The sequence below is a fragment of the Amphiura filiformis genome, chromosome 2, assembly GCF_039555335.1.
Source record: "Amphiura filiformis chromosome 2, Afil_fr2py, whole genome shotgun sequence".
NCBI lineage: Eukaryota > Metazoa > Echinodermata > Ophiuroidea > Amphilepidida > Amphiuridae > Amphiura > Amphiura filiformis.
This window is the reverse complement of record NC_092629.1, coordinates 37,229,551-37,246,908: the sequence shown is the minus strand read 5'-3', so window position 1 is coordinate 37,246,908 and position 17,358 is coordinate 37,229,551. Positions and strand designations below refer to the sequence as shown.

Genomic DNA, 17,358 nt, shown 5'->3' with positions numbered 1-17,358 from the left:
GATTGCACCTATTCAGAGTCCTTTATTCTCAAGTAGTTATAGACATCTACTTGCAGTAGCCTTTGATGTGATGTGTGAGACCGCTCACGGTCGACCGATTTTCACTCCAGAATTGGAAATATTTCGAATGTTTCTATAGAGAGTTTGTTGAAAAGTATGAAACGCGTGTATTAAGGACCTCCTGCTCTGATGGGATACCACATGTGGATAATACAAGAAAGAAATTGAGTGTTGTAAAATTTCCCCCCAAATCCGCTTTTTTTTGTTAATATTATACATTTCTAAAGAAGAAATTTTTAGGATTTTTCAGAGAAGTGATGATTATTGATCATTTCTATTTTCAAGTTTTTATGTATTTTCCGGTCATTTCCTGTAAACCTAATAAGATATTCTGATAATTGACAACATTCTATCACAAATGATAGAGGCTGAAAGTGACAACAAGCTTACGAAAATTATAATTTGTTATGGAACTTCAGTCATATTTTATCTGAAATCTGACTGGATGACAGGGCCTGCCTGTATGGTATGCATGGTACGATGACATGCAATCACTGACCTATCCCTAAAAGTAGTTGCCTGTAAGCTCGTGTATCACACCCGTTCCGGGTTCAAACCCCATTGTAGTATTCTATTGTTTAAATTTAATTTAGCGGCTATAGAGGGAAATGCATCATATACTTTGAATGAGCGGTCTCACACATATTTGGTCTGAGGATAGCTGGATCAACCTCCTCTTCCTTACATCTTCTCTGGGTAGGTCAAAGGTCAATTCTGAAACAATCGGGACTTGATTCTTTGCAGTTAGCAAATAATCATGACCTGACTTTATGTTGAAGCCTACAATGCTAGCCAAATGTCTTGGAACACCTTTGAATAAGGAAATGTAAATAACCCCCATCCCCTGATCAATGTTGAATCCACTTCTTTGGTCACACGCACCTAGTGGCACCCAACATTTATTGGTAGGGAAGGGGACGGTTAGGGTCTAAGGTGTTAGAAAAAGGTTTAGGCTTGACACTAAAAAGAAACCTCCATTCTATCATGTTAAAAATAATGGCAATAAGACGATAATAGAGTGTACATTTTCCATAAGTGTCCCAAAACATTTTGGCGATGGTTGTAGCATTATACGATTCTGTTATATGTATTAAATCCCTATTTGCATATAATTATATTATAATGTTGTCTGCTTATGTGCACAGTGATTTTCATCATTGTACACTTTTGTACTGTTTTCCTGACACTTCTGTGGGCTAATTGGCAATTTTTGGCCATCAAACTTTGCCTGTACCTACATTGGTTGTTTGGTTCTCTATGTCTGCTTATGTGCATACTGATTTTCATCACTTGTTCCAGTGCACTTTTATATTCCTGTTGATCTGTGTTGGTTTTGCAGGTTTAACACTTCTGTGGGCATTGGAATTGGTAATTTTTGGCTATCGAACTTTACCTACTTCTATGCCTACTTTTGTTGTTGTTTTTTGTCCCCCTCTGCATACCGTCTAGTCTGTATTTTGTTTCCCCACATCAAATTGGTATACTTTGCCCTCTTTCTTTTCAGTTGTTCGTATATTCAAGATATCCTCTTGTATCATTTATTGATCCTTGATGTGTTTTGTGTCCTCGTCCGTTGGATTCACCATTACCCACTTTTTTTTATAATTAGGGTCTCAGTATGAAGGTACATCAGTGACTATATCAGGCAGTGGATTCAGCACAAAGCTATCAGACAACACCGTGACAATTGGCGCAGGTACATGTGAGGTAACAGACGCCACAGAGATGACAATTACCTGCGATGTTGGACAAGGACATGCTGGGCCGTACCTTGTGGTATTGAACGTGGAATTCAAGGGTGCTCCAGAATATCCTAATGGTGAGTGGTCATGGCAAAAAAAATTTGGACCACCTTGAAATCATGAAAGAAAGGTCTTATCTCGTTATTCCATGTTCAAACAAGCTTGACAGAATCTCCGAAGGTGCTGGTTGAATATGTTGAAGGGCCTTTAATAGTTTATTGACAATTTGTGTTATTGTCATGATCATTGTATAATAAAGATATTTATTTAACGACAGCAAAGTAAAATGCATTTTGCAAACTCTCAATTGATCTTCTTCGAACTAATCCTTCACAACGTGAGGAAAACTCTTGAGCTTTCATGAATCCCACTTTTCATCCCTTTTGTCCTTCTTTGCTAATCGTTGCCCAACCACCATTATTGGTGGTGTGTGCCCTTATACTGACTCCCAGCAGACAGAACGTGTCGAGTTGTGTCACTTGTATGCCGATCTAGGCAATGCCGTAAACATCCGCAGTTCAGAGTATATACTGGAAATCGTATTGAAACCCAGCGACAAACTTTGCATATCAGCCAACGGCAAGCCGTGATTGTATACAACACGCATGCGCCACACCACTCAACGCGACCGCTCAGCATGAAAGTATAAAGCAACAAACGTTAGGAACTGAAGGGCAGGGTTAATGCATGAGGTGCTGTTTGCACCTAAAAATAATGAATCAAACAACTCACAGTAGAAAACTATTTAATTATCAATCCATTCAATTCAACCTGTTTTTATGTTTGGATGAAAAAGTGACTTTTTAAAATAACTATATTTTCAAATATACCATATGTAGGAATTGATTAATAATGGTCACAAAAAAGTTTGCTTTAGTCTTTTATCCCGGTTTCTTGGCATATTCAAAGGCAAGCATGATAATGTGAAATGGAATATTTTTGAATTACAATTAAAATTGCCATATTAATTGTTCAAAACAACATATTCAAATGTTTTAAAACACACCATGCAGGCTGAATGCAAAATTGTAAAAGTAGCTTTTGAGTTAAACTACTAAACATGCTAAACATTGCACATGTTCTGCTCCACGGGTACTTGATATCACTGACCGAGATGAGTGATACACGCAAGTTGCTGCAAAGTTGAATGGGCGTGACGTTTGGATGGGTTATTACATATTTGTGGTGATTGCATCATGGTTTTTATGTTGCCAGCAGTGACCATGCAGTTTTCAACCAACGTGTGGGCCGGGCAAGCAAAATTTATTATAGGGCCTTTTTTTTTTTTCGGGCGGGGCAGTTAGTGGACTTTTGGGGTTAATATTTCTTGAGCGATCAGAGTCTGAGTATAGCTGGTAAACTAAGAAACAAACAGGTCCTACTCGTCAGACTAATATGACCTTACAAAAAAAATGGAGCCAGAAAATATGGAAAAGTTTGGACACCTGCTAATTAAGACTACAAGATGATACACCTGCCCCAAAGCGTTCCAAGAATATCTCACGAAAGTGAAGAAACCAAGGGGAAAGCTAAAAACAACATGGGTGTCGCTTATACAAAAAAGACCTCCAAAAACTCCAAAAAGAAAAAGACCTCCAGAAACACTTGAATCAGCCAAAACTTTGGCATCATATTTCCAGCAATGGAATGAAATCATAGATGGTGCTATGTTGGATGCTGACAAACAGCGTTTATGATGGTGATGACTCAAGAGTGTATTGTTTTGCATGTCAAGCCCGATGCTGAGCTATTTAGTGCTATGACTCTCATTCTCATATCGATCTTGACATCGTTTTCTTCTCAGGAAATGTGAGTTTTACATACAATGCAGACATCACCGATGTAAGTCCATCCACCGGCAGTGCCGCAGGTGAGTCCATGAACAATAGCCAAGAACAGCCAAGGGGTGGGGGCAGCTGTCCCCTCTAACCCCCCCTGTGGGATGCTGGCCACCCTGATGATGTTTAAGACTTTTAGGCCTTTTTTGTATTTTTAGCAAAATTTTGACAAATTTCATCAACCCCCCCTTAAAAGCCTTCCCCCAGTCCTTTTGACTACCCCCCTGAAAAAGTCTTTTGCTCCCATTTTACACAATGTATTTGTGGTGTGGGCTAACTACACTGATAAAACTAGGTAGTTACATAGTTGTTGTGTTGGTCTCACAGGTGGCAGTCAGGTTACCATCTCTGGCTATGGGTTCTCGTGCGATGATGATGATAGCGTCACTACAGAGGTCATGGTGGGGTCAAGACCATGCAGAGTAATATCCGAATGTTATGATGAAATCGTATGTGTGATTGCATTGGAGAGTGTGAGTATCGCATTTAGAATGTATGTATGTATGTAAATATGTGTAGGGGTGTGTTTGTATATGCCACCAAACGAGGACACACCATATACACACACCAATAATTGTGGATGTCCACAGTTTCTTTACCTCACAAGCATGTATGGATATCAACTGGAATAGCTCAATAGGCTATTCCAGTTGAAATCCATACACCCCCTATGGAAGACATGACATTAATCTCGGACGCAGGGGGTGTAGATGTCAAATTAATCCTGCCGATTACAAGCTGAACAGAGCATAGGTCATGCTCCCCTCTGTCCTGGCTTCAGTGCTCCATCACTACATGTGTGTCTGCAGATCGAGTTATGGCTTACCGATTTCAATTTTGTCGTCTGGACATCCGGGCTTTATTCCATCTATCTCTCTTACTCCCCAGATTTGGAGTGAAACTTTACATTGGTGAATAATAGTTTTTGTTAAATCTTTTTTGAAGCAATGGATTAACATTTTGTTGAGCAGAAATTGAGAGAATATTTAACTGGACAAACAAGTTGGGACTTTTTCATGGAAAATTAGGCTGTTGTATCAAATTCTGTTAACTTTCCTATTCTCCACAACGGAGATTTTTCACTCCAGTGAGGGAGGTTGAGCTAGAGTCAGAGAATAGCCAAATTTGCATCAACCTGATGACAGAATAGAAGAAGAATTGTGTGCTGCTGATTTAATATGCTCCTCTTTGTTGCCTTTTTCAGAATGACCCCCAGCAAAGAAAGCGTGCTACATCAACAGTAGATGTCATGGTCATCATCAATGGTGTCACCATAGCAACCAGTATGGATGCATTCACCTTTGACCAATCACTGACAGCGACCATTTACGACATTTCTCCAACATATTCTAACGTTTTGGGTAAAATCTTGTTTACAATATTATTGAAATACTATAACTTAACGTCTATTGCGCAAACTGGTAATGGGCTATTCCATTTAAAATTCATTCTTATTCAATGGGTGCGTCTTGTAAAGAATTCACGTAATTTGATTGGTTTTCTGGTGTATAATATCTCACAATAGTTGATAGTGATATTAGTCAGGCGTACCGCCACGCAACGGCGGCACGCTTGTTGCTCCTCAATGATCGCGCGATAATGCGTTCAGCGTAATACACGTCACGAGAACCAAGAACGCGATTCGGCGGCTTAAATGTTCGTGATGGTTTCGTTCATTTAAAACAACGGGATGTCCTCACAAAAGTAACTTTATTTCTTTCTGAAAAAAGGCAGTTTTTCTCGCAAAAATTACATTAAAACTGAATAAGAATGAGAATAAAGATAGATTTTGTCTTTTGCCTATCAATATCGAAATCATAATGGATGGGCTGGCCAATATTTTTATCGTAGTGGATACCGCTGCGCCGGCATCCACTACTCAAAATATTGGCCAGCCCATCCATTATGACACGATATTGATAGGCAAAAGACAAAATCTATCATTTATTCTCTAACTCTCCCCCATGGAACATTTTGGAAATATCTTCAACAGGGGGAGTATGAATTTCAAATGGAATGAACACATTCGGCAGCTCTTTAAATTTCATTCATTATTAGAGATGGTTAATGTGCTAATTCCATTTGTAATTCATACTCCCCCTGTTTAAGATATTTCCAAAATCTTCCACGGGGGAGTGTGGAATTTAAATGGAATTGCCCAATTTTGTGGAAACCAATGAGGTAGAGTCAGAGAGTACCAACTCCACCATGTTTGTGTGTTGCTCACGAGGCCACTTATTTAATGTATAGCTCCGTATTATTTCACTGTGCAATCAGCAAACTTCAATTCAAAGTGCACATTGCTGTTTGGCTTCTGCGTGAAACACATTGTGCCCAAAACGCATGCTAAGCGCTGCATTTGTAAAGGCGCAAATTATCATTCAAATTTGAGCTCTTATTGATGAATGCCTGAGGCTCTAAGAATGGCTCATGCATTGAAATTGAAAACTGAACTTTTGATTTTGATCGACATCAGACTCATTTTGCTTGATCGCATCACAATTGGCCTCCATAAATTGGCTGAAAATGCTACCCATACTTATGGCACGTCCACGTATGGTCACTTGTACTTAGTACCCGCTGGGTTTTAACATTCCCATTAAAATATGTTGTTTGTTTGTTTGTTTGTTTGTCAACTCTCCTCAGGTGGCCATAATCTAACCATTAGTGGTACTGGTTTTGGACAAAGTGGAGGTGTAGTAAAAATTGGCAATGTAGAATGTAATATCATAGCTCAGTCGGACACCAAGGTGGTGTGTGCGATTCCTGGCCATAAACCTGGAGTATATGATGTTGAGTTATCAATTGGAGACAAAGGCTTTGCAGACACAAGGTATGTCAACCTATCAAACAACATCTTTATTCCCAAAATTTCAGTTGATTCCGATTTTGCATTGGAGAGTTAAGCATGATTTTGCTACATAAAGGCACCCACCTTAGCACACTATTATTTGTGGAGCCTGAGAGCACATCAGACATATGCTCGTCGGCCGTATCACATACTGACGTATTCGACATTTTTAACATTTTTGAGAAAATTGGTATGTTCGTTTGTTATGCTCTACTCTATATCTTCACCAAAAATCATGCTTCAAAGTGGCTTGATTAGTAAGATATTAATTAATTTAATTATGTCGTATTTACAAAACCTTGAAATGTCCGCATCACATAACGACATATTTGCCGATCACCTATACTGCGCAAGCCCAGTATACCGTATCTGCAATTTGAAGAATTTGCCGTTTCACATACTGACGTATTTGAGCGACGTATTTGCACGACTCTGTCAATGCACGGCAAAATTGCTGTTTAGTCCTTTTCACATACTGACGTATTTGCGCATCTGTTTCACATACTGACGTATTTGCGCGACGTATTTGTCATTTAAACGGCGAAATTGACATTAGTCCTTTTCACATAATGACGTATTTTATTTAATATTGATTTTTTGCAGAATAAGTTATGCTCTTATAGTGATAAGTGAATTATATTGAAAATATGGTATAATTGCATTACTGTTAAACTGGTTTTAATCGACAATAATATTTTAATCAAGATTATGCTGCAAATGAAAATCGCTAGATTTTCAAGTTCGATTTTCTCGAAATGCGTATTTTGCAAATACGTCAGTATGTGATGCGGCCGACGTGCTATTGCATTCTGAATACAAAGAATGTCCTTCAAAAAATCAAAATTTGCAATATAATACAAATTTTACAGCAAATTATAAAAAAATGATATTTTTGACATTTAGCAGTCCTCGACGTAGACTTTATAATTCTAATGATATTTAAAACATCTACCAAAAAGCACTTACGGTATCCCTTTTATTGTTCAAAATTGGTTAATTGCATGCCAAATTTGGGATATGCATTCAAAGCAGAATTTATTTCTGCGCATATTTGACCTCATGAGAACTACCTGCCAATTGGCCAAAATGGATATTGTGTCCAATTTTGACCCAACAAAGGAGGGTATTAATAAGATCATCTGCAAATGCAAGTTTGACCATGAATAGTTTAAAGCCTAGTCATAATTGGCAATTGAAATGAGCATTTCAAGTTAACAACCAATCAGAAATGCTGTTAGATAACAAGTAGTGTCCAAGGGGGTTAAAACAGCTCTTACAATTGTATTTCTTTTCAGTTCCATCGGTAAATTTGAGTACAGACTTGTCATCACCAGCATCTTTCCAGACAAGGTCTCCTTATATGGCGACACCCTCATCACCATCAAAGGTCGTGGATTTGGTACCGAGTCTACAGAGGTCAAAATTGACTTAGGGGACTATAATTGCAATATTAAGAGTGTGAGAGATGACCAGATTGAATGTATGACAGTTGCTCCTATGCGTATAACCCTTGTGGACAACCATGGGATTCATCCAGGTAACTTAATTGTTTAGCTAAGGGAGGACAGCCAAAATGGTTCACTGAGATCAGCCAAGCTTTGCTGCCTTCGGTAAGGCATTATAGGGAAAGGGTAACCGGGTTTTAGCAAAGCCCAAACCCATAAAAGTCTGTTGAAAACTGACAGGCTTCACTGAATTAACACATACCGCTCCGATACCACCGTTGATTAGAAGCCAATTGAATCTATTTTACGACCATGCTTGAATTAACAACCCCTTGACACCTAATTGACTTTCTATTGACCCCAGACATGCTTGTTTAATGACAACTTGAGCATTTGACGAGTCGGGTTGTTGTATACTTCACGAACACAAAGGAAATTGATTGTGGTTGTGTTATCGACCCATGTTTATAATACTGCTGCTTCGCTGAAGGCACAGATACATATCAGTATACTGGTATACTGTTTACTTGTTAGTATCAAAGGCTCTATAGTGAAGCTGAACTGTCAATGAAGGCAGCAAAGCATGGCTGAGTTCAGCAAACCATTGGGCTATTCCATTTAAAATTCACTCTACCCCTGTAGTAAGATTTTGGAAATATCTTCCACAGGTGGAGTATGAATTTTAATTTAAATAAATGTGTTAGCAGCTCGATTTGAATTTCATACACCCTCTGAGAAAGATTCAACCTGAATCTTCCACAGAGGGAGGGTGAGTTTCAAATGGAACTGACTAATGTGTTTATTTTATTTGAAATTCATACTTCCTCTGTGAAAGATATTTCTAAAATCTTCCACAGGGGTAGTATGGATTTTAAATGGAATGCCCATTTTGGTTGTACTCCCTTACCTTATTCAACTTCACATATTCACTCTAATAGTATATCTCTCCAATTAACACCCCCTCTATGCCTCCCATCTTTTTTCAAAGACAAATGGACCAAAATGCAGACATTTGGTCAACACGTTTCAGCGTTTTTTTACAGGACCAGTTTTCATGCCTGTCAATGCTACTCTTTTTGATTTGTATTTATGAGGGATATATCTTGTTTAAAGTTAATCAGTGATATAGTAATAGTCAGTAGAGCTGAAGGGATTAAGCTTTTGAATACCTGAGTGGAAGAAGGGCCCAACTCCATCAAAACTGTTTTTGAGATATTAAGAAAAAACTTAATATTTGGAAAAGTTTTATAGGCTGAATCTTTTCATCTTCAGGGGACCTTTAATACATGAACATACAATATTACACACAATCAAAATTTATATATGATGTTTCCATGGCAAAGGTACAGGTCTTAATACTGAGCTGGAGTTGGGCCCTTCTTCCACTAATATACTGCAAGTGCCAGTTCCGTAAGCAGATGTGTTATAAATAGCTACAGAAATTGGGTAATTATCCATTAATTGCACAAGTAGAAGCATGTAATATGTTAGCAAGAAAGTTTATTGTAGTGAAAAGCAGATTTCATGGATGAACACAATTCCTCTTTAACCCAATATTTGTGGAAGAAGGGCCCAACTCCATGGAGTTGGGCCTTTCTTCCATGAAAACCATGATTAAGTGTACTTGAAAGACTATTTGGAGAGTTGATTTTGGCTCATCTTTCACACACAAGGAAGAACTGTCTGCTGGCAATAAAATGCTGGGTCTAACTAATTCTTGTAAAAAATTGGAGTTGGGCCCTTCTTCCACTCAGGTATTCAATTACTAAGAGATCCGAAAGCTCAAAGGGGGATCCACTATTTTGGCCCATAATTGCCTAATTTTAGGAGTATTTTCAGATTTTTGCCCTCAATTCAATCACTCACCCCCTTGTGATCTCCAAAAAAATCTGACGGCTGAGTGCAACTGGAATTGAGATAGTGGTCAAATCTTTACAGAGGGTGTGTGGATAATGAATGGAATAGGCCAGTGCTGTTGCCCTCAATTCAATCAATTCCCCCCTTGTCAAGGATTTGAGATTTTATCATATCAATAGTAAACACACCAGCATGGGCCTATGTAGCTATAGGAGCATGGTCGGGTCAATTATATGTGCTTCAGGAATGAGAGTCGATTTGGACTATTCATCGAGTTATAGAATAATCAATCTTGCTTGGATATTTTGAAAGACAACTCAAACAGCCAAATTAATAACATGATCGCTGAGCTATATAGCGATTAGTTTTTAGCCTGGATTTTTAGCCAGTGAGATACCAATACCAATCACTTACCGCACACACAGTTATTTTGTGACCCTCGGCAGCTGGCGAAGCATTTATAGACCGGTTCGTTTCACTAATTATTTACCTGATGTAGACGATGTGCCCCACCCCTCCCCCACTGAAAAAATCTGATGGCTGAGTGCAACTGGAATTGAGATGGAGGGTCAAATCTTCACAGAGGGTGTGTGGATAATGAATAGAATAGCCCAATGTTGTTGCCCTCAATTCAATCAATTTTCCCTGTCCCCCCCCCACCCTTCCCCCCACTGAAACAATCTGATGGCTGAGTGCAACTGGAATTGAGATGGGGGTCAAATCTTCACAGAGGGTGTGTGGATAATGAATAGAATAGCCCAATGTTGTTGCCCTCAATTCAATCAATTTCCCCTGTTCCCCCCACCCTCACCCCACCCCCACTGAAAAAATCTGATGGCTGAGTGCAACTGGAATTGAGATGGGGGTCAAATCTTCACAGAGGGTGTGTGGATAATGAATATAATAGCCCAATGTTGTTGCCCTCAATTCAATCAATCCCCTCTCCCTCTGTAAAAATATGATGGCTGAGTGCAAATCTTCACAGAGGGTGTGTGGATAATGAATAGCATAGCCCAATGTTGTTGCCCTCAATTCAATCAATTCCCCCTGCCCCCCCTGAAAAAAGATCTGATGGCTGAGTGCAACTGGAATTGAGGTGGTGGTCAAATCTTCACAGAGGGTGTGTGGATAATGAATAGAATAGCCCAGTGTTGTTGCCTTCAATTCAATCAATTCCCCCTGCCCCCCCTGAAAAAAGATCTGATGGCTGAGTGCAACTGGAATTGAGGTGGTGGTCATATCTTCACAGAGGGTGTGTGGATAATGAATGGAATAGCCCACTGTTGTTGCCCTCAATTCAATCAATTCCCCTGCCCCCCCTGAAAAAAAAAGATCTGATGGCTGAGTGCAACTGGAATTGAGATGGTGGTCGAATCTTTGCAGAGATTGTGTGGATCATGAATACCCCAATGATATAACTAGACATATTTTTCTAATTGTTCACAGTGTATGGTAGTGGTTACAGGTGGAATCCTGAGATAGTACACATCACTGTAGGAGACATAGTATACTGGAAATGGCAGATTATTCGTCAAGTTCATGATGTCATAATTAATCTTTACCAAACTGAGGATGCCGAGTCTAACGAATATGATGGCTTTGGCTTCTACTTGTACAATATACGGCCCGGACCAAAGGGTGAGTCCTATAGCGATAACGTATACTGGAAATAATAACATTTGTGACCGTCCATGTCGAAACACTCGTAAAGTTCGGCCCCTGGTCAAATTTGTTTTCTTCCGTGTTTAGAAAATATATATCTTAAGCTTTACAATGATATATCATTTGACTTCAAACGATATCCAGAAGCGGAGTTATAACTTGTTAAACTTTGCTCCTTCAGTAAAAGGGTACATTATTTTGGCACTACATTATTTCTCTTTTTCCACATTGCTGGTATTAAATATCAAATGGTCATAATTGGCGGTCACTTCAAATCATCCCCAACTCAACGAGGTTCAGGAATGTCCTCGCATTGTTAATTGTTGGTTAACCTGCCACTTGAATAGGATTTAGCCAAAGCAAACAAAGACTTAAGCTTTTTACTAATTCTATACATAAGTATAAGCTTATTATCCTCTTCAACAATAGGATTAAAGATTGGTGTTTGACTGGACTAAAATGAGAAACATGTAGGACAAACATTAGGGACATATGAATACAAGCTCTATGCACATTTTGCACTGTAACTCGAAATACAATTTGCCGACTTTACGAGCTGTTTGAGGTGGATGGTCACATTTATGCAGTTTTTCACCCTGATGAGGCTGTGACGTCACTGCGCATTTCATTAGGTACAACTCAAAGTGCTAGCGTTTGCTCAAAGTGCTGGCGAACACACATACACACATGTTTATAAAGCACCACATTATACAAATAGATACAGAAGCGAAGCAGATGACTCAATGCGCTGACATCACTTACAAATCATGGTGAAAAATGGTATAGTTTTGTTCTTGGAGTCATTATATATCTAAATCCCAAAGACTATGGTGCCTGAGGTTGCGGGTTCGAACCTTGGCAGTGGTTAGTATGCTCTTGTGTAAAATTCAGTTACATGTGCTTGAAATTCCCCTGGGCAAGGAAATTATAGCTTATTGTCTCGTGAAACTCGGGGAGCTGATCCTGTCAGCGAAGGTCAATTTTGGAATGTCTAGCTTCTTAGCTGCAAGTCCCTGTGTTGTTGTTTATTCGATCTGCAAGTCCCTGTGTTGTTGTTTAATGGTTTGTGGAATGATATGGGGCTGTATATAGTGGTCATCGACAACCTGTAAAGTGTGCTGAGGCTTGTGGAACAACGTCTAAGCGTTGTGCCTGTGCGTATAGCGTGCTATAAATCACTGCACTTTTTAAAAAATTATCTCAAAATGTTGGATATTATACCTTTTTCATCTTTTATGACTACCTAGATCTTGTAATTAAAGAAAATTTACATTTGAAGCAAAAGCCAACCAGTTTGTTTAGAGCTGTGAAAACTGAATTTGAATGGCTTCCATTTTACACAGTATAGGCCAATGGGCTATTCCATCTAAAATCCACACAATCCCTGTGGAAGATTTTGGAAATAATCTTCCACAGGGGGAGTATGAATATCAAATGGAATGAGCACATTAGCAGCTCCATTTGAAACTCGCTCTCCCTCAGGGAAAGATTCAGGTTGAATCTGTCTCAGAGGGTGTATGAAATTCAAATGGGGCTGCCTAATCTTGCTTTTATGCCATTTGAAATTCATACTCCCCTGTGGTGGATATTTCCAAAATCTTACCACAGGGGTAGTGTGGATTTCAACTGGAATAGCCCATGTATTGTGATGTGGGCTCATCAGTATGTGTTTGTGAATCTTTACAGTATATGCCTTTTTATTATATGCGCAGGTTTCTTTGCGTATAAGTTCACTGAAGTTGGTGTCTATTACTATGCAAGTGGGGACATCAACGCTGCTGGTGATTTACAGATGAAAGGCATAGTCAAGGTAGCACCAAGGGAACCATTTGAAAGGAGACTTTTAAGAGTGTTTGTCGGAGACTATGAAGCCTTGCATGACAAAATCCCTGGTAGGTATAATCCAAGTCGGAAATAAAAAGACTATGTCGGAGACTATGAAGCCTTGCATGACAAAATCCCTGGTAGGTATAATCCGAGTCGGAAATAAAAAGACTATGTCGGAGACTATGAAGCCTTGCATGACAAAATCCCTGGTAGGTATAATCCGAGTCGGAAATAAAAAGACTATGTCGGAGACTATTATGAAGCCTTGCATGACAAAATCCCTGGTAGGTATAATCCGAGTCGGAAATAAAAAGACTATGTCGGAGACTATGAAGCCTTGCATGACAAAATCCCTGGTAGGTATAATCCGAGTCAGAAATAAAAAGACTATGTCGGAGACTATGAAGCCTTGATGACAAAATCCTGGTAGGTATAATCCGAGTCAGAAATAAAAAGACTATGTCGGAGACTATGAAGCCTTGCATGAAAAAATCCCTGGTAGGTATAATTCGAGCCAGAAATAAAAAGACTATGTCAGAGACTATGAAGCCTTGCATGACAAAATGCCTGGTAGGTATAATCCGAACCAGAAATAAAAAGACTATGTCAGAGACTATGAAGCCTTGCATGACAAAATGCCTGGTAGGTATAATTCGAGCCAGAAATATAAAGACTATGTTGGAGACTATGAAGCCTTGCATGACAAAATGCCTGATGAATCACTGCTTCTGAATTCAAGTACCTTCCCTAATAATCTCATTTTCAGAGCTGTCTTTACTCGCCAAATCAACATAAATGATGTGATCAAGCTAAGAGCCTTTTGTCCCTAATATTGTTTTTGAAATATAGCCAATAATATCGTTCAACTTCCTTCATGTTTTGTTGTTCTAAGTCACACTTAAATGACCATATTTTTGGAACCGTAAATCCAATTGCGATAGAGATTTTATCAAAATAGTGCTCTAAAATGGCACTGACATATTTTGAACCTAAAATCTAAATTTTGATTTTGCTGACAAAGGAATGATTTTGCTTTATCCCATCACATTTCACTTTATGGAAAAAAGAGTATTTTACATTGTGTAATGTTAACTTTTTTTGATATTTTCTTCAGTGAGTCCAGACAATCATGCTCCTGAAACCAACACAACATGTCCTTCCATCATTGATCCAATACCACAATGCACCTCTGCTAAGCCTGCAGAATTTGACACCAATTTATTCTACCTGTTGTTCTGGGATTGTGCCACTCCAGTCATCACAGACCTCAGACCAAGTGCTGGTGTACCAAGAGCCGTCATCAACATCACCGGTTACGGCTTTGGCGAGAAAGCGTGCCAAAATAAAATTCTAGTCGGTAACCATGAATGCGTTGCCTTGACAACTAGCAGCACATACATCGAATGTGTGATTAATCTCGAAAACTCCTACCCCATTGATAACAGCTTCGACTTGATTACAATCAACGCGTCTTAAATCGTGGCGCCGCACTCAATCAACCGATGACTCCACGAGGGCGCTCCTTTCTTATGGTCCCAGCAGTTTACAGATTGTCACGATATCGAGGATCCACTGAAGGTGGTACCAAGTTAACCATATTCGGGAGGGTTCTATGCTAGTGCACCTGACAGCATTTATGTGAAAATTGGATATTCTTCCTTTTCAAGATTAGAATGCACTATTATTTCTATGAGCTACACCCGGGTCACATGCATTACACTTCGAATTCCAGCAAGGTTTTCAGCAATACAGCGTTATGTGTATGTCAATGTCAACGATGTTAGAGCCGAGTGCGAAGGCTATTGCATTTTTGAAACCCGCCAAAAATGGACTCCTGAGGTCAAGTCTGTGGCACCACTCAATATCCAAGGCCCTTGTAATTCCATTACAATTCATGGACAAAGGTTTGGTAAGGAGCAAAGTGCCATCACAGTTACCATTGGTGGCATCAATTGCGAGTGACTTACTCTGGCAGTCGGCGCATTGAGTGTGATGTCTGCTATGTCCCTCTTGGAAAAGCGATGGTTAATGTCAACATCAGCCCCATTGGCAACAGTCATTTCACCAACGAAACATACAGGTTAGTAGGTTCACATAACAAAATGTTGAGGGCAGTGTTTATGCAGTAACAAGATGTTGAGGGCGGTGTTTATGCAGTAGTAAAATGTTGAGGGTGTTGTTTATGCAATGTCAAGTTGTTCAGTTTACACATAAATCACTTAGCAGAAGTTTCCCGTCCAGGGGAATTTGAAGTTGAAGCTAACTTAATTTTTCCATGAGAGCGTGAACAAACCACCAACAGGGTTCGAACCCGCAACGTCTTGCACTATACAGCCTGTCTCAAAAAAAATTGTGCAAGTGAAAAACGCCCTCGTTTGCAATTAGAAAATACCGTTGTGACATAATGCTTACATCAACGTCAAGGGCATAGTCTTAGCTCTCTAATGCTGTTTAGTCTGTACAATTTGCTTGTTTTGCTTGAAATTAGACCAAATAATGCACGAGCGCTGGTGTTGATGCGTCTAATGCACGAGCCCCGAAGGGGGAGTGCATTAGACGCATCAACATCAGCTATCATTGATTTACATGTACAGCCCCATTCCCTAGTAAAAGTGGCACAATTGTGATTTTACCCTTTCGTCGTTAACTAAACATATCTCGAGATTGAAAAGAGCAAATTGAACAGAACAAACAATATTTGAGAGCTAAGACTATGCCCTTGACATTGATGTAATCATCATGTCACAATGGTATTTTCTAATTGCCAGAGAGGGTTATGTAAATTTCATTGTTCCATTTTTGATCTGTTATAGCCATATTACTGTCAAAGTTGTAATTTTTGTGTGTGTGATTTTTCACACTTTGCTGATTTTGAACTACATTGGGCTATTCCAGTTTAAATCCACACTACCCCTGTGGAAGATTTTGGAAATACCTTTCACAGGGGGAGTATGTTTTTCAAATGTAATTGGTCAGGGTTAATCATTTTAAAACCCATACTCCCCCTGTTTTATGGTTTTTCCTATATCTTCCACAACTGGAGTGAGTATTTCAAATGAGAAAAGTGTGGGGGGGGGTGAGGCTATGGATCATGAAATGGGCCATTCCAGATGAAGAATACATACCCCCCAATATTACGAAAATTTCCACTTGCGCTGCCACTGATTAGCAGACCACCCATTGTCAGATGATTTTCTGCTACACACAGAATTGAATAGTGAGAATTGTGAAAATATGTCGTGTCTTTTTGATAAACAGCTTACTGAGCCATTCTGAGTTTCACATACAATGCACAAAACAACTTTATCGTCAGTTTTTAAAAAGTTATTGAGAGCATTTTAAAGTAGCAAAAAATACAAATTTCAAAGCAGAAAAAAGGTCCCAGTTACTAATCTTGTCATTGAAAACTACAGAAAAGCCACCCACAGAGCTAGACATCCTAGCTCCAACTGCAAAATGGCAGCACCCGTGTGTTTGTAAGGTGGTTTTATATTATCGACTTTATATTATCTATGTACAGGACTGGTAAGTGATTCCCTTTTCAATGAAAACAATTTCCCCTGAAAATATTCAACTTCAAAAAAGTTTTAATTCTGCCTACCACAGGTACATCCAGGTTGACATGGAGATTGAAAGCATCACACCGAAATATGGAAGCGCAGGCGGCGGACAGCTGATAACGATAATTGGCAGCACGTTTGACGTCATCGATACTACAATAATGCTGGGCAATGCGTATTGCGCGATTCAAACTATCAATGCATCGCATATTACGTGCATCACGCCCCCATACTCTTCTGGGAGCTCACGCCTCGTCTCCGGAACTTCCAGAAAGGATCTGCTCTACTTGTACATTTACGGATCTCGATATACACCTGTAGTTAGTGATGTGAATCCACTCAGTGGGAAAGCTGGTGACAGCATCACCATCACTGGCAAGATATTCAGCGAGGTACCTGATGAGAATATTGTTACAATTGGTGGAACTCGGTGTGATGTAATAACATCAACTTCAGAGAGCATAGTATGCACTTTAGGAATCCATGCTGCAGGACTGAAACTTGTTGATTTGCATG

At 39.4% G+C, this 17,358-nt stretch overlaps 1 protein-coding gene across 1 annotated transcript in view; it reads left to right on the top strand.

Moving 5' to 3' along the window:
• Positions 1-16,976, top strand: part of LOC140140472 (fibrocystin-L-like) — a 58,250-nt gene extending 41,274 nt beyond the window's left edge. The window contains 12 exon segments of the mRNA XM_072162235.1: positions 1,670-1,879; positions 3,607-3,672; positions 3,968-4,113; positions 4,845-5,001; positions 6,287-6,473; positions 7,787-8,028; positions 11,240-11,431; positions 13,168-13,347; positions 14,397-14,753; positions 14,756-14,885; positions 14,887-15,362; positions 16,889-16,976. Coding sequence (XP_072018336.1) covers positions 1,670-1,879; positions 3,607-3,672; positions 3,968-4,113; positions 4,845-5,001; positions 6,287-6,473; positions 7,787-8,028; positions 11,240-11,431; positions 13,168-13,347; positions 14,397-14,753; positions 14,756-14,885; positions 14,887-15,244 — 2,225 coding nt within the window. The 3' untranslated portion in view covers positions 15,245-15,362; positions 16,889-16,976.
• Positions 16,977-17,358: the final 382 nt, after the last annotated feature.